Below are 21,079 nucleotides of genomic sequence, written 5' to 3'. Positions count from 1 at the left end.
TGTCACCCAGGCTGGACAGCAGTGGCGCTATTTTGGCTCACCACAAGCTCCTCCTCCTGGGTTCATGTATTCTCATGCCTCAGCCTCCCAAGTAGCTGTGACTACAGGCGCGTGGCATCACACCCGGTTAATTTTTTATATTTTTAGTAGAGATGAGGTTTTGCCATATTGGCCAGGCTGGTCTGGAACTCCTGACCTCAGGTGATCCGCCCACCTCAGCCTCCCAAATTGCTGGAATTACAGGCGTGAGCCACCGCACCCGGCCATATTGTTCCAATTCTTCATAATAGATGTGCATTGTTTTTATGTCCAGGAAAAAGATGAAATTATTTTCACACTGAAAATAAAATAAAAACAAAAACCAAATAAACCTCAAACTCCTAATACCAATAGGCCTCAGTAATGTATACATTCTTATTTATCATTGGCTTGAGGGGGCTCAACTGGAGAAAGGGATGAAAAAGAATGAACAAAGAGAACACCTATTGCTCTGAAGTATTACCTCCATTGTGGATTATGGGGCAGTTGGGAAAAGGTTTAAAGTCACATATATATTTGCCACTGCCCATCTCTTTGATGGCTTTACTGTGTCAGCAGAATCATTTGCTGCTTTAGATAAACTTACTTTTTTTGTTTGTTTGTTTTTTGAGACAGAGTCTCACCCTATCACCCGGGCTGGAGTGCAGTGGTGCGATCTCGGCTCACTGCAGCCTCCACCTCCCAGGCTCAAGCAATTCTCCTGCCTCAGCCTCCCTAGTAGCTGGGATTATAAGCATGAGCCACCACGCCGGGCTAATTTTTGTATTTTTAGTAGAGGTGGGGTTCATCATGTTGGCCAGGTTGGTCTCAAACTCCCGACCTCAAGTGACCTGCCCACCTCGACCTCCCAAAGTGTTGGGATTACAGGCGTGAGCCATCGTGCTTGGCCTTAGGTAAACTTTTAAAAACTTTTAGTACAAGTTTGATATTTTGGTATTTGTTTTTTTCCTTGCGGGGTATGCACCATGGTAAACTGGTTTTGAAATTCCCCACCTTCCCCAGAGGGGAATGTCAAGGTGGCAGAAAGGCCAAGAGAGGAAAAAGAACAGTATAAAGGAAAAGGAGGAGCTGGGAGGGGTGGCTCACACCTGTAATACCAGCAAGTTGGGGGGCTGAGGTGGGAGGATCCCTTGAGTCCGGGAGTTTGAGACCAGCCTGGGCAACATAGTGAGACTTTGTCTCTACAAAAAATGAACAAAATTAGACAGATGTGGTGGTGCATCCCAGCTACATGGGAGACTGAAGTGGGCGGATCACTTGAGCCTGGGAGAATGAGGCTGCAGCCTGGGTGACAGAGTGAGACCCTCTGTCTCAAAAAAAAAAAAAAAAAAAAAAAAATCAAATAAAAGGAGTAGAGGCTTCTCCAACAGTAGGGGCACTGACGGTTGCCTGCTGCTTCAAAGGTGTGTGTGGTTTTATTCGGCTGAGAAAAAGGCTTCTTCCTTGCTTTTCGGATAGCTAATGAAAATAGCTTTGTGTGATATGACAAACCTGGTGTTGCAAATTTTAGATTTGAGAGTAAAATTCATTTTTGTGTTTTGAACTTGAAAGAAGAGCTATTTGAATCCTTTTGTAGTTCATAAGCGTGATGATTGGGTTTTCACGCGCATGTGTGAGCTTGTTATGATGTTGGCATATTACCCGTCTGACGTGAAAAAAAAGGTTATTTGGACTGGAGTTTAGAGATTGGCAAACTTGTTGACCTAGTTTTAAGTGGAGGCTGCTAGTTGCTCTAAGTTTGCTTCTACAGTCATCCTTTTATTTCCTGCCAGTAAAATGAGGATCCTGAGAGTATGTCTAAGGAGCTGTTGAGAGGCTTACACAGGCTCGTTCGGATAAAGCGATTTAGAACAGTGCCTGCACTTGGGAAGCAGTATTCAGTGTGACTCTTATTATTATGATGAATCCTTTCTCATTGGTTGGGCTCAGCTGTCTGCTTGAACAGGAAGCACTTTACAAAAAGTTTTTTGGAAATGGTTTATAATGTAATACAGGGTATTGATATAGTTTAAGATCCTGAGATATTGTCTGAACTACTTTGTGTATAATACTTCACCCAATGCTGTGAACTTGAGGGCACCAAATTCTATTTGATGGCAAAATTCAATCAATGGTTACTTATAGTCAACTTATAATGAGATTTAGGGATTTAATAGGATTTGGAAAAAACTTTTGATTTCTTTAAATAAATGTGTTTTACAATAAAATCAGGCACTATGGATTTTCTATTTGGGATAGGACAAATAGAAAGTTTAGCTCCATGGATGTCTAGCAGGTTCCATCAGGAATGCCTTTTTCTTTTTCATTTCTTTCTTTTTTTTTGAGATGAGTTCTCACTGTGTTGCCCAGGCTGGAGTGCATGTCATAATCATAGCTCACTGCAGCCTTGACTTCCTGGGCTCAAGTGATCCTCCTGCCTCAGCCTGCTGAATAGCTGGGATTACAGGTGCACACCACCACACCTGGCTAATTTTTGTATTTTTTGTAGAGACACGGTTTCGCCATGTTATCCAGGATGGTCTCATACTTCTGAGTTCAAGTGATTATCCTGCCTCGGCCTCCTAAAGTGCTGGGATTACAGATGTGTGCCACCACGACTGGCCAAGAATGTCTTTTTCTAAGAATTAATAAAAGTGCCTTTTATGATATCATGTTATGAGGATGAATTAAGAGGTTTTGCTGTTGGATTTGAAGTATTGTTTCATGTTATGATGTCCCACCACCTATTTAACCTCTTCAGTTCTGCCATCAGAATGTTGGAGTGCCATTACCAACTCTCTGTACCTCCTCCTCTCTTCCTCCTGGAGTTCTGGGTAAGCTATTTTGACCCACCCACTGGGGGAGCACTCTGGGTGTTAGAAGGTTAGGAGCCCTGAAAAGAATGCAGAAGAAGAGAAGCCCTCATTCTTCTACATTAGCTGTGAGCCTGCAAAGGAAACCCCCTGCAGGGCTCCCAGATTTTAAAAGCGCCCTGGTGAGTAATGACCTGGTGAGTAATGCTCCTGCAGAGCACATGCAGGACTCTGCCCTGTCTCCCACCTCTTTCCTTGTAGTCCTTACTTAAAATAGAAACCAGTTAAATATGGTAGCCAGCTGGGAGCCTGACTTTCTACTCCTAATGCTCACCTACCTGCCTCACGTTTAGAATTTATTTATTTTTTTTTGCAAAGTGAAAGCAAGTTTATTAAGAAAGTAAAAGAATAAAAGAATGGCTACTCTATAAACAGAGCAGCCCTGAGGGCTGCTGGTTGCCCATTTTTATGGTTATTTCTTGATGATATGCTAAACAAGGGGTGGATTATTCATGCCTCCTCTTTTTAGACCATATAGGGTGACTTCCTGATGTTGCCATGGCATTTGTACACTGTCATGGCGCTGGTGGGAGTGTAGCAGTGAGGACGACCAGAGGTTACTCTTATCGCCATTTTGGTTTTGGCCGACTCCTTTACTGCAGCCTGTTTTATCAGCAAGGTCTTTATGACCTGTATTTTATGCTGACCTCCTATCTCATCCTGTGACTTGGAATACCTTAGCTTAGTGGGAATGCAGCCCAGTAGGTCTCAGCCCCATTTTACCCAGCTCCTATTTAATATGGAGTTGCTCTGGTTCACACGCCTCTGACAGCAGGAGTTCAAGACCAGCCTGGGCAACAGAGCGAGACCTTGACTCTCTTGGGAGACCAGGTCCTGCTCTAGTGGCTGTTCCGAATGCAAAAGTCCCCCAGGCTTGGCCCAGCCCCTTGGGATTCACCCCACTTTTAGAAATGTTGAGTAAGTTCCAGAGTGCTTGGACATCCTCTCTTAAAGGGCTTTGTGTGGGGGACAGATTTGCACCCCTTTTCCAGCAGCACCATGTGCCCTTGGTGCATTTAAGACATCTGCTCTCCATTTATTCTCCTGATCCCAGAAAAAAGATTGGGAATAATTAGTTGAGTTTTCAGTCTGTGCTCTGGGTACCTCTTTGCAGAGTGTCTGAGGCATAAATCTGTCTGTGACTTCCGGGACAAATGAATAGTCATTTGAAACATCAGCCATGGGTAGGTGTGGCCTCTGGGGCTTTTCCACAAGGCAGGGCAGGGCTAGTCTGTAAAATAACATTTGAGGCCATTCTGCCGGATGTTCAAGTTCAGGTACTTGACCATTCAGGGGACATAGATATAGGCTACAAGTACAACATGGCATTCACAAAAGAGGAAGCAGAGGTGTTGTAGGTTTCATGAGCAAAGAGGGTAGTGTGGTTTGCAGTTTTGTTACAGGTGTAAGCAACAAAAAGAAAAAAAGATAAAAGAAAAAATAAAAGAAACAAAACAAAAGTGGCATGGTGCATGTCTTAAATTTGCACAGGGGTTGCACAGGGAATGTCTCTCCAAGTTCTTGCAGCAGGGAGAAGGCAGGTTCCAAAGCATTGCTGGCTACCCCAGCAATTGGGGCACTATGAACAAAGTGGATCAGTGCATACTAAGGCTGTTTTGTTTTTTTTTTTAATTTTTTTCTTCTCAAGCCTTGCATTCCTTCTGGGCAAAACTGGAATAGCTCGGGAATTCTTGCTTCATGTGCTGTTGAGTCTACTGAATCTAAGTTTCTGGCAACGAAAGAGCTACACGGGCAAACAATTTGAGGTAAGTGTGTGAGGTTAATTTTTTCTTCTGCTCTAAATGAATAACAGATCTGATGCAAAAACAGCTCTGGCTATGGAAGTGGGCATTTTTTTCCCCCCACCTGACTCAGCATAGGTGAGAAATAACTTGAATGTGTTTTACTGCTCTAATGGTATGCAGGATCACAGGTCATCTTTTCTTAGAGGAAAGTCTCTGCTCCCCTCGAATTTGCAGATGGACTCACCAAAGCTCAGCAAGGAAAAGAGGACTTATAAAGAGGACTTAATTAATTAATTCATTAATTTTTTTTGAGATACAGTCTCACTCTGTCACCCAAGCTGGAGTGCAGTGGTGCAATCTCCACTCACTGCAACCTCCGCCTTCTGGGTTCAAGCCATTCTCCCATCTCAGTCTCCTGAGTAGCTGGGACTACAGGCATCTGCCACCACACCCGGCTAATTTTTGTATTTTTAGTAGAGACAGAGTTTTGCCATATTGGCCAGGATGGTCTCGAACTCCTGACCTCAGGTGATGCACCTGCCTTGGCCTCCCAAAGTACCAGGATTACAGATGTGAGCCACTGCACCTGGCCAAGAGGATTTACTTTTGTTACAGCATGTATATTTTTGTTGATCCAGTGGAGTAATTTCTTTAATTTCATCTAGGTGATCTAGCCATGGTTCTTACTCAACTATATCACTCAGAAAGTATCCTAAGATCTGGCTGGGCACGGTGGACCTAATTGTCTGCCATGGACCCAATTGTCATTCACTTTCAACAAACATCTCATGAATACTTACTATGTTCCAGAACTTCTCGACAGAATGACTCATTTGTGTCATAGTGGTGCTCCTTCAACCTTTTCCTGCCTTCCAGGTATCCATGTAAATATTGCTGTTCGACAGTTCCTTCTAGAGCTGGAACCCAACAGGATTTCCTAACTTGACGACTTTCAAAGGGTGGCATCCCTGCTCACTGACACTAGAGGGCGCCCAATTGCCAGTAACAAATTTAGGCAATGGGATTTAGGGCACTGTTTGAAAACTGGTTTTACTCTTTTCAGCAAAAAACAGTTGCACAACTCCATCCTCCTCCCAATGGGGCATCAAAGAAGGAGACACTCTAATGTGGACTAGACGTTGGTTTGTTTCCATTAAGGCTTGCTTTCTTAAAACCCAGGCTTTTGGACTATCCCTGAGAACAGTGAGTAACGTTAGTAACTACATGTCCTGGTTGTTACATTTAATCCCATCCTGCTGTCATCCACCACATCCCTATCTAATTCCATAATATCTCAGCATGAAGCTCTCGAAAGGACTGGCTCCTTTCTAAACCTCAAAGGGCTTACAGACAGACCAGTCTGGCTCTCATTTTGCTCTCTGTTTTGTCTAATGCCCCTTTTCCTTGAACATAGGCAAGCCTTATCTCCCATTTTGGTCCAGGACTATCTGGCTACAATGAATTTGTTTGGTCTCATTCTGTTAACTCAGACTCCCTTTAACTCCACCATTCCTTGTCATCTGTTCTTTCCCTTCTTTGTTCCTCTTCAGCATCAACGAGTTCTCAATTTTGCATTTTCTATCTGGGAAGAAGGGAGAAGTATTTCTCAAGTGTTGACTATGTGTCAGTTACTCTTCTTTATGTCACTTACACTATCACATGCAGAAGGTGGTATGAATAGCCCCATTTTACAGATGAGTACACTGAGGTTCAGGGTCAAGTCACCTGCCAGAGGTTGTGTACCTTGGAAGTAGTCAAGCTGGGATTCAGTTCTAGGGTTTTTGGATTTCCCTTTCTCCTCTACCGCCGTCCTTCCTTAGACTTTTATACTATTTAATATTGTCATCAGTGCTTCCAGTCATATTCCTTGTTTTTGTTCCTTGGTTTTGTCACATGAAAGTTTATCCAAAATGCATAATTCATGATCAAAACTAGCTAAAGACATTATAAAACAGAAAAAGGACCTCAATTCAGCTGGAATTGTCCCTCCTACCCTCACTATATCTCAGAACTTAAAAGAAACCCAAATTTGAGATAGGAGTAGCTTTGGTCATTAAGTAAAACAGGTTCTCAGTTCAGCCCGCATTATGAGACTTCACTTGAGGAGTCACTCCAGAGTAGCTAATATACAAGATTTTTTTTTTTTTTCTCTCTTGCTTTGTAGCTCAGGCTGGAGTACAGTGGTGTAATCATGGCTCACTGCAGCCTTGACCTCTGGACTTAAGCAATCCTCCCACCTCAGCCTTCAGGCTTCATATAAATATAGAAGCACCAAATTGAAAATTGAATCTCTTCTAATAGTCTCCATTTTCTACCTGTTAACACAGTTCTGAAGGAGAAAATAGCCATAGAAATTTCTGGTATTTATTATGAGTAGAGAATTTTTAAAAACAGCTTAATTGAGATATAATTCATATACCATAAAATTTACCCACTTATAGTGTACAAAGCTGAGCATTATAGTGTACAAAGCTGGTTCCGTGGCTTCCATCCATCTCTCCTGCTGTGGTCACATGAGGTGGGAGGATCCTTTAGCCCAGGAGTCCAGCCTGGGCAACATAGTGAGATACTGTCTCTAAAAACAAACAAACAAATAAACAAAGTACACAGTTCAATAGCGTTTAGTATATCCAGAGATATGTGCAGCCATCACCACAGTCAATTTGAGAACATTTTCATCACCTCGAGAAGAAACCCTGTGTCGTTCAGCTGTCCCCCTCCTATTCCCACACACTTGCCGTCTCCAGCCCTGAGTAACCACTAATCTCCTTCCTGGCCCTGTGGATTTCCATATTCTGGAATTTCATGAGAATGGAATCGTAGAGTGTGCGGTCTTTTGTGACTGGCTTCTTTCACTTAGCACAATGTTTTCATGATTCATCCATGTTGTAGCATGTAACAATACTTTTTTTCTTTTTTACGGCAAAATAATGTTCTCTTGTATGGATACATCACCTCTGGTTTATCTATTTGTCTGTTGATGGACATTTGGGTTGTTTCCACCTTTTGGATATTGTGAATAATGCTGCCATAAACATTCATGTCCTGTTTCTTTGTGGACATATGTTTTCATTTCTCTTGGAGATATACCTAGGAGTGGAATAGGTGGGTCACATGGTAACTCTATGTTTAATCATTTGTGGAACAGCTGGACTGCTTCCCAAAACATCTGGGCCATTTTACAATTACACTATCAGCATATTAGGGTTCTGATTTCTCCATTTCTCTGTTCTTAATAACAATTGTTATTTTTGACTTTTTGATTTTAGCCACCTAGTAGGTATGGAGTAGATTTTTTTTTTTTTTTTAAATAGAGACAGAGTCTCACTATGTTGCTCAGGCTGGTTTTGAACTCCTGACCTCAAGCCATCCTCCCTGTCTTGGTCTCCCAAACTGTTGGGATTATAGGTGTGAGCCACCTGGCTGGGCCTAGCTTTTTTCTTTTTTTTTAATGGGGAGGGATTTATATCACTAGATTTAGTAATTTGTGCTTTTACTTAATCTTTCAACTACCAATTATTAACCATCTGCTAGGCCTTGGGCCAGACTCTGGAGATTTAAAGTGTCCTATCTGGCCTCTACACCTTGTGGGATAGGAAAACAGAAAATGAGATGTACTAAAATACAAGCATTTTAATAGAGCTATTCATAAAACTGTGCAAAAACCCAAAGCAGCAAGTGCCTAACTTGAGATCTATTTAATCCAAATAGATTTAGATTTAAGCTGCTGAATGGCTACGATTAAAATGTCTACTATCAGCTTTATCAAAAGCCTTTCTAGAAACATGGTGGCTTTGAGTCGCTGTTAATGAGCCCACTTGTGTCTAGAAAATAGCCCTCACTTTCAGAATTGTCATTGAGTTCCAACTATTACAATATGGTGACGATGCAAATGCGTGTCTGTTGTACATGGACACAATAAGTCGTGTTATCCTTTGATTGGTGAGAACAAAGAGCATCTGATGACTTTGGGATTCCAGGTACGGAAAATAAATTTCCTTTGCTGCTTAGGTCTTTAATAGTCCCATTTTGTTGGATTTTTCGCCTTTCCCCTTACCAGAACCAGTTACTTCCATTTTTTCCCTTCTCTCAGCAGTCCCACCTCGCTGATTTTCCCTGCTCCATTTCCTCTATCTTTATTTTCTTCGGGGTTCTCTGGGCTGCGCCTCTGTCCCAGAACCCATTGCTGCATTGGAGAAGTTGTCCTCAGCCTGGCTGCCCTGTTGGCTTAGATGCATTTAAAATGCACGGGGCCCTCTGTGGGCTTTAGGAACATTTGCTCACCTTCTTCTCTTTTCCTCTGGAGTAGCATAAACATGGAGTTGAGGTCCTTTTGCAACTATACAGGCCAGAGTTCATTGCCCAAGGCTGTCTGAGAACAGAAAACACCTGCTTTAATTCAGCAGGCCTCTGTCTCCCTCTTTGCCAGAGTGGGGGACATTTTAGGTTCCATGGCTTCCATCCATCTCTCCTGCTGCGGTCACCTATTTTTATATGGTGGTGTAAATATCTGCAGGACAACAAGACTTAATATGCCCTCCTGTGCTTGGCTTGTAGACTTCTCCTGGATGGTTCCTGACTAATGACAGAGTAGAAGCCTGAGGTCATGTAAATGTTGTGAGTGAGGGAAACAGGTGCCTGGGAGTGTCACCACACTTAAAGCAACACCCTGTAGAAAGCCCTCTTTGGGGGCCTTTGAGGCATCCACCTTTGCAGATGAAAAAAAGCTTCTCTAACCAAGAAATGGCCAAGGGGGTGAATTTTCTTTCTTCACATATATGTATAGTTTTAGGGAATTTTGTTCATGCATGTCTTGGTCACTCCCCATGGTGGTAATAAGGGACAGTTTTTTTCTTCTGTCCCATTCTGTCCCTGTCTGCAGGAGGCCTTGCCAGTTGCTTTGACTTAGGACAGAAGAACTACCAGGATTTCAGATATGGTGTCCATGTGGGTGGGCTGAGGGAGGACTTGGAAAATGTGGACTTGGCAGATAGAGGAGGGTGGAAGAGAGAGAGGAGAGTTAGCCATCTTAAATGAACAGACCCCATGAGAGCTCTGCAACCAGTGGCTTTATCAGGAAGAAGACCCGAGGCCCACTTGAGATGGTCTGGCTTTAGTGAGGGAGAAGGGGGCTGGGGCTGGTCTTTAGAGTAGACTGTGATTACTCTGTGTGATTTGAGTAGAGAAAGCTCCTGTGTAAAAATATCCCATCTGCTGGCTTTCCTGGTGCCTGAGGTTCTAATCAAGCCACTACTTATGCACGTGTGTGTGTGTGTGTGTGTGTGAGAGAGGGAGAGTGTGTGTGTACTGTGTATCTTATGAAGTCTTAATCCCTTCCTTGTGTAGGTTTTGAGGTGTCCTAGAATTCCCTCTTAAAATGCAACCACTCAGGAGGGAAACTCCTTTAAATCAATTCAGAGCATGTCGTAAGGGAAAGGATGGGGATTAGAAGAAGGGAATTTGGAAGAGGCTCCCACTGAAGGTGAAGTCCATAGAGAAAGGAAAGCTGGCACTGTTGTGTGGAGGGGGATATTCAAGAGAGTCTCAGCCTCTCACAGCCTCTCAGCCTAGGTTACCCACCATTGCCCCAGGGGATAGATTTATACCAACATTAGGGAAGGGTTGGGGATGGAGGATTAAGGTCTTCTAGTAAGGCAAACCCCTGCCCCACGACAGAAAATCTCAGTGCTTCATTGGCCTCCAGCCCTCAGGCCTTGGCCTTGACTGTGTGTTTCTCCAGTCAAGACCAAGCTGACCAATGTCCATTCTCAGGTGTATCATCCTGGGCTCCTCCTGTGTCCCTCAAACCCACAGCATGCCAGTCACCAAGTCCTGCAGATTCTATTTCCCTAGAAGCCACTGATTCTACCCTGTATACCTCATCCTGGGCTGCCACAGCCCCTGAACAGGTTCCCAGGCCTGCAGCTCAGCTTTCAATCCATGCTCATGCTGCTGCTGAAATGAACTTCTAAAAAAAGGCAGATCTCTTCATTTTCACTCCTAGCTTAAAATCTTTTGGTGTTGCCTGATGGCCTCCCAGATGAAACACATTTTTTAGCAATAGCACCCGCTCCTTGCTTCTGCTTTCTCTGTCTCACTCATCCCTCTGCATAAACTACCTTCCTACCAGAGGGATCCCTTGAAATCACAGTGCCCTCTCCCGCTTCCCTGAAGGGGCTGCCAACTCTGTAGGGACACCCTTTCCTCCTCCAGATCATTTGGGACTTAGTTCAGGCATCAGCTCTTTTAGGAAGACGATCCTGACCTTCTGTGTTCTGGCAGGTGCTCCTCATCCAGCCCCACAGTGCCCTGAGCTCCGTGGCTTCCTGTTTCTGCCTTGTAACTGCCTTCTCCTCCCACCCCATCTCTCAAATATGATCCCTTTAAAGTGGGGGTACAGGGGTTTTCTTAGGTCTTTCAGTAGATAATCTACAAATATTTGCTATATGAATTAGCTGTTGCTAGGTTATGGTTTTGGTGTGGAAGGCCTTTCACCCGTTGGCTTATTTCTAAGAGCTCCCCAAGCAAGGCCCAATTTAAATATGACCTTCTCCTTGAAGCCTTTCCCTCGCCCAGCATTAGAAATGCTCAAGAACTACTCCCTCCCTCCACTGACGTTCTTTGACATGTATCACTTCTTCTTCTCCTTTGTTTTGTACAAATCTGTGAAAATCTCAATACCTTGAAACCTTGAAAACCCAAAGGAGTGAATGCATTCAACAAACACTCAAGGATGAACCCTTTGGATTACGGGCACCAGGCCAGGAAAAGAAGACCGGCTGGGCAGGCTGCTGCTTCCTTTTAAGTCACATCAAGTAATTGCTCTACTTGCTCACAGGGTTGGGCCTACTGTCTTTATTCTGTCTCCAGATGGATGGAAATTGCATTTTGAGAATTGTTTCCACGTCTGGTTTATTTTTATTTTGCCACCTGTGCCTAGCGCAATGCCTCCCTTAGAGAAAGCCTCCAGTGAATGAATGAATGAATAAATGAATGAACTAAGTTAGTGAGCAGCAGTAAACATTGATTCTATTTGACTCTGCCCTGAATTATGAGGTTTCAAAGGACTACCCCAGGAGCATCTCGCATCCTGAGAAATTGATTGTGTGTGTGTGTTTGTACACACTGAGATACTGTGAAGGGCCTAAAAACTCCTCTCCCAACATTCCCCCAGGAAGAGAGAAAATTAGATTGCAGTTTTGATGCTCCCTTTTCTTCCAAAGGATTCCTCTTCCTCTTCAGCTTAGTGCCTGGAGGAAGATATCAGAGCTGGTTCTGGATCTCAGGGAACCAGCACAGCCAACCAGTCACTGAGGCCATGGCTGGTTGCTCTGTGGATGAACGGAGGGATTGAGGGTGAGCTTGTTCTTGTTTTTTTAATCCCCATGGGACTTAAAACTCCTTCAGCTCTTGAAGCCCATTAGGAACTGCATTTGTTTTGGATAGGTTTTGTGGCACACTTCCTCTTTCAAATAAACTCTTTGGCTGTTTGGAAGGCCCGTGTCTCCTTCCCTTACTTCTCTCTCATGTTTATATGTGCCTTTAAAAAGTCAGCTGGAAAGGTTGGCGCTTGCTACAGAAATGCCATTCTTTCCTGCTTCTGGATGGGTTTCTTATAGCTTTGTGTTGTCTGCTGAAACAGCCCTCAAACTTTTTAGGAGTAAAGAGGGATGGGGGCCGGGTGTGGTGGCTCATGCCTGTAATCCCAGCACTTTGGGAGGCCGAGGTGGGTGGATCACCTGAGGTCAGGAGTTCGACACCAGCCTGGCCAACATGGTGAAACCCTGTTTCTACTAAAAATACAAAAATTAGCTGGGCGTGGTGGCAGGTGCCTGTAATCCCAGCTAGTTGGGAGGCTGAGACAGGAGAATTGCTTGAACCCGGGAGGCAAATGTTGTGGTGAGCCGAGATTGCATCACTGCACTCCAGCTTCAAAAAATAAAATAAATAATTAAGAAAAAGAGAGATGGGTGTCCTTTTGGCTTAGGTTCTTGGGTCCTTGGTTGTGCCCAGTGTTCCTTCAAATGGATGGCATTCAACAAATACTTGAGCTGGGCCAGGGAGTTTCACTCACTGACATCAAGTGTGAGTTAACATGGTTGAGAATGGTCCCCACACTTCTTTCCCTGGTGACACACACTTCTTATATGTTTTTATTGTACAGTGCAAAAAGGCAGATCTCTTCATTTTATTGTACAGTACAACACTGTACAATAAAAATACAATGCCAGCCACATGTACAATTTAAAATTTCCTAGTGGCCACATTAAACAAAGTAAAAAGAAATAGGTGAAATTAGTCTTCATAACATATTTTCTTTGATCCAGTAAATCTAAAATATCATTTCCACATATGATCAATGTAAAAATTATAATGGGATATTTTACCTTCTATTTGTCCTAAGTCTTTGAAATCAGGTGCATTGTTTTATACTTACAGCGCATCTCTATTGGGAGTAGCCACATTTCAAGTGCTCAGTAGTCACCTGTGGCCCATGGCTCCTATATTGGACAGTGAAGCTCAACATTCTCCAGGTGAGATGTGGAGGTGATTATTCTGGGGCCACTCTGCTCTCCAAATTAAGCTGCCTAACTAGCTAAATCAAGATAAAAGGGATGGAGTACAATGAAGTGTATTCAAATATATGAATAGCTATGGAGCTTTAGAAATGGGATTTTAGGCTATGGGTGTGGTAGCTCATGCCTGTAATCCCAGAACTTTTGGAGGCTGAGGTGGGAGGATCATATGAGTCCAGGAGTTTGAGATCAGTCTGGGCAACATAGTGTGACCTGGTCTCTACAAAAAACTAAAAAATGAACTGAGTATGGTGGTTTGTCCTGTGGTCTCAGCTACTTGGGAGGCTGAAGTGGGAGGATCGCTTGACCCCAAGAGTTTGAGGCTGCAGTGAGTTATATGTTGAGCTGTGTTTGCACCACTGCACTCCAGCCTGAGCAACAGAGCAAGACCATGTCTGAAAACAATAACAACAATGACAAAAAACCCCAGGGCTTTGGGAGGCTGAGGTGGGTGGATCACCTGAATTCAGAAGTTCGAGACCAGCCTGGCCAGCCTGGCCAACATGGTGAAACCCTGTCTCTACTAAAAATACAAAAAATTAGCTGCTCGGGAGGCTGAGGCAGGAGAATCGCTTGAACCCGGGAGGTGGAGGTTGCAGTGAGCTGAGATCACACCACTGCACTCCAGTCTGGGCAACGAGAGCGAAACTCTGTCTCAGAAAAAAAAAAAAAAAAAAAAAAAATTTAAAAAGTGTTTTGGTATCACAATCAGCAAGAAGCCTTTTTTAGGGTTATGTAGTTATGTGACCCCCTCATTGAAACATCATTCGTATTTATTATTTTATTTAAATCCAAGTTGTCCATTTGCTCATTTTTCTTGGATTAATGAGTTTAGAAAACTAAATATGATGGCTAATTTCACTTTCTATTGTGCCTTGTTTTTTGGATTCCCTACATTCCATATGCCGTAAGGAAAGAATTAATTATCTCTGTAAGAAATAATAACATGGATTGAAAGCTTGCTGTGTGTCAGACACTTGACACGTATTACCTCATTTAATCCTGGCAAGTAAACATGCCCAAGGTAACCCAGCTGGTAAACAGTGGACTCAGGCTGGTAGATTCCAGAGCTCACACTTCGGCCATGTACAGCACTATGAAATTGCCCCAGAACTGCCAAACTTCTCCAAAACTCTGTTTAAGGATACTGTCCTCTTTAAACATGCCTACTCTTTGCTTTTGAATCTTCTGGTAAAAAAAAAAAAAAAAAAAAGAAATCTTTATATTTTGATCTATAATGTAAACACTAAAATTAAAGTAACTCTTTTGTTAAATATAACTATTTCTTTAAAAGTCATAACTGTATTGATAGAGTTAAAACGACATTCCATTGGGTTACAAAAAGCAAGGCTATCCTTTTTTTTAAAAGTACTGTCTTTGATTCACTATTTTCCAATCCAATCAATAAATCTGATCTGACATTTTGAAGTTCGTTAGGTAGTTAGAGATTATGCTGGTTTCTGCATCCAGGCCTTAACATAATAAATGATATGTACATGCTTAGAGTATGTGTTTTCTTTAATATGTAATATACATTGTTTTTTCTCTCTTCCCGCATTAAATTGTAAATCTTGTTCAGGACATGCTCTACATTTCCTACTTTATCAGGCTGCATGTAAGAAAATATGTTGTTGTCTACTAATCTGAATTGTTGTGTCTTTGATACCTCAAAGAGGTTAGTGGGAGTTCTGACTGATAATTCAAACTCATACTTCTTGGGTCAGAATACAGCGCTTGCTTTTCAATGATGTCAAGGCCCACCTCAGGCAAAGTATAGGCTTTTGAACCAATTTCTTGTCAAATTAGTAAAGAAGGGATTTTTCAAACTTTAATTTTGGAAAAGGAGATAACTTTTTCAAACTGTAATCTCTGCCAAGATGCTATGCAAAGAATTTACAAAGGAATCTATAGAACTTGATTCTGCTTCTTAAATACGCAGAGAGGAGTTAAAGATTTCAAATCTATTACAAACATAGTGATTCAGCCACGTTCTGTTTGTCTGTAAATCTAATAGTGTATGTAGTTGAACTCTTAAAATTCTGGAATGTTTATTTTATTTTATTCATTGTCTTGAGAGGAGCAAAAGGAAGCGAGAGGGCATAGCTTTGAAGAACTGGCAATTTGGCAACTTCTCTCCCCTTGCCACCCCTCCCCCACTATCTTAGCTATTTGACCTGATTAAACAGCTTTGGAATGGTAGCCAGACTTCTGTATGCTAACGAGACTCCTACCCTATTCGCGATTTAATGCGATTTCATCCACCCAGAGCTTCCCGGTGCCCAGTGGAAGCCTGACTTCGCAGAAGTCTCCCAATTTTGTCAGGGGCTCGCCAGTGAAGAATTCACACTGACTTGAAGCAGACGCAGACTCATTGGACGCCTCGGGTCACATCGGATTATTCATTAGCAAATTCTTTCCACCTTCTATCTAAGTAGTGAAAGGTGACGCCAGAATCGCGTGTGCCACTCCTCTAAAGGGACCCTGACAACACCCAGTCCAGGCTCTACAACTTCTGCCTAGGCACTTGCTTCCTAGTAGTAGAAAGTTTCCAAAGGTTGCCTTAAGTCCTCTCTACCCGTAAGCCTAAAGATCAGAGCTCCAGGTCCCACCACCGAGCAGGAATCTGAGCATTGGAAGTTTCTGGTGTAGGGGGAAGAACAGAAGGGGTGGTAGCGGGGGACCGCGCAGAGTAACCCCCCTGCACTACGTAAGGAAAGCCCTGGCTGCAGGAGGGAGCGAGCCTGACATTGAGACATTCCAGGGGGAGGGTGAGTTGCTGTCCTGGAGTCGCCAGGAACAGCAGCGGCAGTTCCAAGAAGCGAGAGAGGAAGGTGGCCGAGATAAAGAGAACACTTCGGGAATAAGAATATTAAAAAGCGGCAGGACCCAGAGCATTAGCAAACGGCAGAGCACACGTAGTAATTTGTTACACGAAACGGCAGGCTTCCAACTTTCGCACTGAAACACGGGGATTTACACTTTGGGGGATTAAAAATGTTGATACGCAAAGCCAAAAGCTAATAAATAGGATTCAGTGGCTTGCTGGCAATATTTAAATATTTCTGTCCAGGAGCGCAAACTCTCTTCAGTTATTTAGAAAAGTAGGGAGTTAAACCAAACTATAATACTCTTCCGTGCGTCTCCACTTTCCCCAGCCCGAAAAGGAACTGCCAGCGCGGTACTGCCCCTTTAAGACCTGCTGGCTCTCGGGCTCTACAAAAGGGAGTGACCTCTGGGCTTTGACAGCTCCCCTAATAACTACCACCGCGCAGGCCCCGCCCACCTAGCGACCAGCCGCGCCGATTGGCCGGCGGGCCGGTATCCCGCGCTGTGATTGGCCTGTCGCTTCCCCTGAGCGAACCTTTAGAACTCTGAGACAGACAATATTCTGTTACATTGTAGCAAAATGGCGACTGTCATTCACAACCCCCTGAAAGCGTAAGTAAGACTAAAAAATGTACATATTCCGCGTGGTTTCAATATGAAAAAAAAGGCGCCTTCTGCGTGGCGAGCGCTGCCAGTGCATTGCGCTTGCAGGCGCCTCCAGCCGCGGCGGGGCTTCTCTCTTCTTTCAGCTCTTACTTCTTCATCTTCTTTTTTTCCCCCAAAGCGCAGAAATGTCAGGAGATGCAATTAACAAGAAGAAAATTGTTACATTTGTGTTCTGCTAAATTGCAGAGAGAGCCAGAGATAGGGGTTGCAGGCGGAGAAGCCCGGCGCTCGAGCGCTCTACAGCAGGGGGGTCGCGGGAGCTCGGGGACGGCGCGGTCCCGGGAGTCCCCCGCCTCGCGGGCAGGGAGCGCGGCTCCGGGGGCGGCTGGGCAGGGGGCGAGCTTCGGACAGGGGCAGCCTCGGTGCACTTGGCCGAGCCCCGCGCCCCCGAGCCCTCGGCCCCCGCCCCGCCGCTGGGTCCGCTGGGTCCAGCGGACGGACCGCGGAGGCTCCGGAGTTTGCAGGGCGCTCTTCGCCTTCCGATCGTTCGCGGGGAGTTTGTGCAAACCTTCCGGAGTTGGGAGCACCGCGGGGGAAGCAGCGGGTCCCGGGCGTGCTGGGGCCCAGGTGGTCGCCCCGGGCTTTCCCCGGCAGCCCCCGGATCTCGGAGGCGCTCCGGGCGATCACGCGTGTGTCTGCTCGTGTGTTTGCGAGCGAGCTGGCTTTAGTGGATTAACGACTCGGGTTAACTTGGGGTGGATTTGGAGGCAGGGAAGCCGCAGGTCTTATGAATGGTGTTCTCGCCACCTCTGGGTGAGGCGCTGAGGCAGGCGGAGAGGCGGTTTTGGGGCTTCTGGCCCGATGGGGCAGCGTCTGCTCCCGGCCGGGCGAGGGGCAGGTGCCTCTGGCCGCCTCGGGGAGACTTTGAGCGCTTGCCCAGATCCTGGAGAGTGGGGCGGGCCGGGCGAGGACTCGCGGGGGCCAGCCCCGGGTCCAACAGCCAATTTCTGCCTGCCTGCCTTCCTCCTCCTTTTCATCCTGGCTTCCTTCCTTCCTTCCTTCCTTCCTTCCTTCCAGTCGGTGGAACTGTTAAGCCGCCAAGTCCGCTCGCGATCGCCGAGCCAGGGGTGGCCTCGGAAAACTAGTATCGCTCTGAAAGGGGTGCTATTGGGTGATGTCGGCAGAGGGTGGCTCCCTCCGTATCCAAGGTGGGCTGGGGGTCCGCACCCCTTTGACCGGGACTTCCCCGCCCGGACGAAGACGCTGGCGAAGGGGGAGAGGGAGGTGCGGGCCGGGTAGGGGGCGGTTCGTGCCGAATTCTCCCTGGTGCGCGGCCACTGTCGACCCTGGTTCTTTTAATTCAGCGCATTCTCGTCTTCACCCCTGGCCACTCCTGGAGTTGGAAACCAGGTTCGCTCCCAGGGACGGTTAGGGGGGTTCCTAACGCAAAGGAATGCACAGGGAGAATCGGACGTGTTTGCGCCAGCTCGTCGCCCACCAGCAATAGGGAAAGGAGTAGGAAGGCCCCAGGTTTCAAATATATTTATATGAAAGCTGCCGTTAAGAGGACGTTGGAAGCTGAGGCTGATCAGATAGGAGCTCCTGGCTTCAGTTCTGGCTCGGAAGCTCGGATACACTGCGCTTGAACGCCACAGCGTTTCACCCAAGAAAGAAAATGTTTTATGGCAGAATAAATGGGCGTAACTTCGCCGCATCCTCGCTGCCGGTTGCTTTCGCCGCAACACCGCTGATTCTGTTTCTACCGAACCCACAACTGATTTGCAGTTTCCCCATTTCCAGCCGAAATCACATAGTCAGGCTGATGCCACCTGGTAAACTCAAGTTAGAGAATCTATTTCACATGTGCACCAGGTTTGTTTCCTACTGGGAAAGCCGTACCCTAGTCACCCGGGAGTCCGCTTTCGCGCGGGCGGGCGCAGTATCTCTAAGCTTGTGTTCCCCTACTCGCTCCAGGGTTTTTTGGATCACAGTAGGGTGCGTGTTTGGGGAGGGAGTCTGTGTAGGGTGGGGGAAGGGACAGACGCGGGAAAGAAGGTGGCGGAATCCTGGCTGGTTAGTGGAATTAATTCTGAATTGTACTTTGTATAATTAGAAACAGTTGCAATGTGATGTATTTGTAATTGTGTCGCCACACACATGCACACACTAGCATACACACAACACCCTTGCTTGCTTTTTCTAGGTGGGAGTTGCGTGGTCATTTATAATTAGCCATTCCTTTCTGCTTCCCAGACCCTTTCCCTGTGGGTAAAGGGGTGTAAACAATACCACTGACCAGCCCAGCCTCTCACACCCTGGACAGTTTTTGACAACTCCTAACGCAGGAGCACACACGTTGTTATTGGAAGAGGGACACCATCTGCCTTTATTTTTTTTTTTAATAACTAGTTTAATAAAACATCTTATATATTTCATTTGTTTTTAAAAGTTGCTGATCAGGAAACAATACACACGTGAATAAATTATGCATGGGATAAATTAGAACAAAGTGCAGAGACACATCCAGCCGAAGGGATGGTGGTGGTGCAGGGAGGAGGGGGTAGCGGGGAGAATGGTTTGGAGAGTTATGTTTTTATCCTCATGTGTCCCTCCTGACAATGAAACAGAGCTGAACGACATTAGCATTTTCTCTGTGTGCATTCTGAGTCTCTCTCTTCCCTCCAAAAAAAAAAAAAAAAAAAAAAAAGCCAACACCACCGACGTCCCCTACAGAAAATGGTCACACAAAGGTTTCCTCAGGATGGGGGGATAAAGCGGTGGTAGTTAATGTGTTGGGAAGAAACAAGCTCAGATTTCCAGCAGCACCTATGCAGGGCTCTGCCTACACTGAGTATGGGCTATTTTTCACTGTACTAGCTTTTTCCACGTGGGGCATTCAATAATTCAATTAGCTGGGGTGATGGGATGGCACAATTTTGAATCTCATTGCTTTGGGGTTTTCCTTAGGGTCCCAAGCTCCTGAAGCCACATCTCCTCTCTTAGCAATTTGGCTTTCTTCCTGCCTGTCTTTGATCTCCCCTCAACTCCCTTTCTTTTTCTTCCTTGTTGTACCCTTCACCCCCTTCCTCTCTGAAGCTGACAGCCCAGCTTCTCTCTGTTGTCGCCTTTAACATCTTATTACTGCCCAACAGGGTGTTAGAGGCAGAAATAGGAGCCGCCTGCACTGATCAGATCACAAACGGGACACGGCAGGTGGCCCCCACAACCAAGCAGTCACATCTGGACAAATAGAATTCAAAAGCACTGGTGTACATGTATGATGTGTAAATGTGTATTACATATTATTTAATTTAGCAGCTACATTGTCTGAGCAAAGATGTATGAGAGTTACCCTCATTTCTTACATATACAAGCAAGATAAGGCCCAGGTAGTGAAGTAAACACATGCAGGTAACATAAATAGGGATTTGATAAAGACCTGCATGTAGGTTAGTCACATTCTGGTTGATTTCTGCATACCTGGGAAACATAATGCTTTTATTATTATTATTATTATCATCATTATTTTTTGAGACAGGGTGTTGCTCTGTTGCCCAGGCTGGGTTGCAGTGGCAGGATCTTGGCTCACTGCAACCTCTGCCTCCTGGGTTCAAATGATTCTTGTGCCTTAGCCTCCAGAGTAGCTGGGATTACAGGTGCACACCACTATACCTGGCTAATTTTTGTGTTTTTTAGTGGAGACGGGGTTTCTCCATCTTGGCCAGCTGGTCTCAAACTCGTGGCCTCAAGTGATCTGCCTGCCTTGGCCTCCCAAAGTGCCGGGATTATAGGTGTGAGCCACTGTGTCTGGCCACATAATGCTTTTAATATAAATTTGAATCTTAATATTCTAGTTCAGATAAACCACCTTCCCCCAAATCTGCAATCAGTACTTTAAACAACTTACTCTTGTATTATCAAAATCTTGGTTGGTATGCATTTAACTGAGAATGTCTGCCACCTTCTGCCAGACTTGATTATACACATATATGTCTATTATCATAATTGCCTACTTGGAAAAAAATTATTATTATTAAATTCCATATAAACCAACAGGGCTTTACCTTAAGTAATTATTTATAAAGAAACCAATAAACTGTTTTGTCATGCTTATAACTGTGAACACACACATATATGTGATTGTATTGAAACTTTCTTTTGTAAGGAGTTAACCTTGCTTGGAGGTATATGTTTATGTCCCTGTTTTGTTGTTAAGAACACTACTCTGGGAGAAGAAAATAAACTTACTTAGCCAAGTCAAACAGCAGGTCATGTGTGTGGATGAACCTCAAATCTAGATCTCTTTGTGCTTTCTATGACCTGTATTAGTGTATTCTAATCTAAAGTGGTTCTGTGCATGTGAAAGTTAGAAGCCAGACCTCACTCTTGCTGTGGCACTCAGTTTAGATATCAGAGGGGAAGGGGTGGGGGTCAC

At 44.9% G+C, this 21,079-nt stretch overlaps 1 protein-coding gene and 1 pseudogene across 2 annotated transcripts in view; both read left to right on the top strand.

Annotated features, from left to right (window-relative positions):
• Nucleotides 1-1,603: 1,603 nt before the first annotated feature.
• Nucleotides 1,604-1,690, top strand: LOC129013464 (small nucleolar RNA U13; annotated as a pseudogene).
• Nucleotides 1,691-16,609: 14,919 nt separating this feature from the next.
• The window catches only part of DPF3 (double PHD fingers 3), a 279,265-nt gene continuing 274,795 nt past the window's right edge, over nucleotides 16,610-21,079 (top strand). Inside the window, exon 1 of one of the 2 annotated variants that reach the window (XR_010123747.1) lies at nucleotides 16,610-16,650. Coding sequence is in view for 1 of the 2 variants with exons in the window: in XM_063651786.1 (XP_063507856.1) it covers nucleotides 16,619-16,650 (32 nt within the window). In the remaining variant the exon portion in view is untranslated. The remainder of the gene's footprint in view (nucleotides 16,651-21,079) is intronic. The other variant, XM_063651786.1, reaches the window with a different exon arrangement.

This window comes from Pongo pygmaeus, chromosome 15, assembly GCF_028885625.2.
Source record: "Pongo pygmaeus isolate AG05252 chromosome 15, NHGRI_mPonPyg2-v2.0_pri, whole genome shotgun sequence".
Lineage (NCBI taxonomy): Eukaryota > Metazoa > Chordata > Mammalia > Primates > Hominidae > Pongo > Pongo pygmaeus.
Note: the sequence above shows the minus strand (reverse complement) of the source record. Positions and strands in the feature narration are given on the sequence as shown.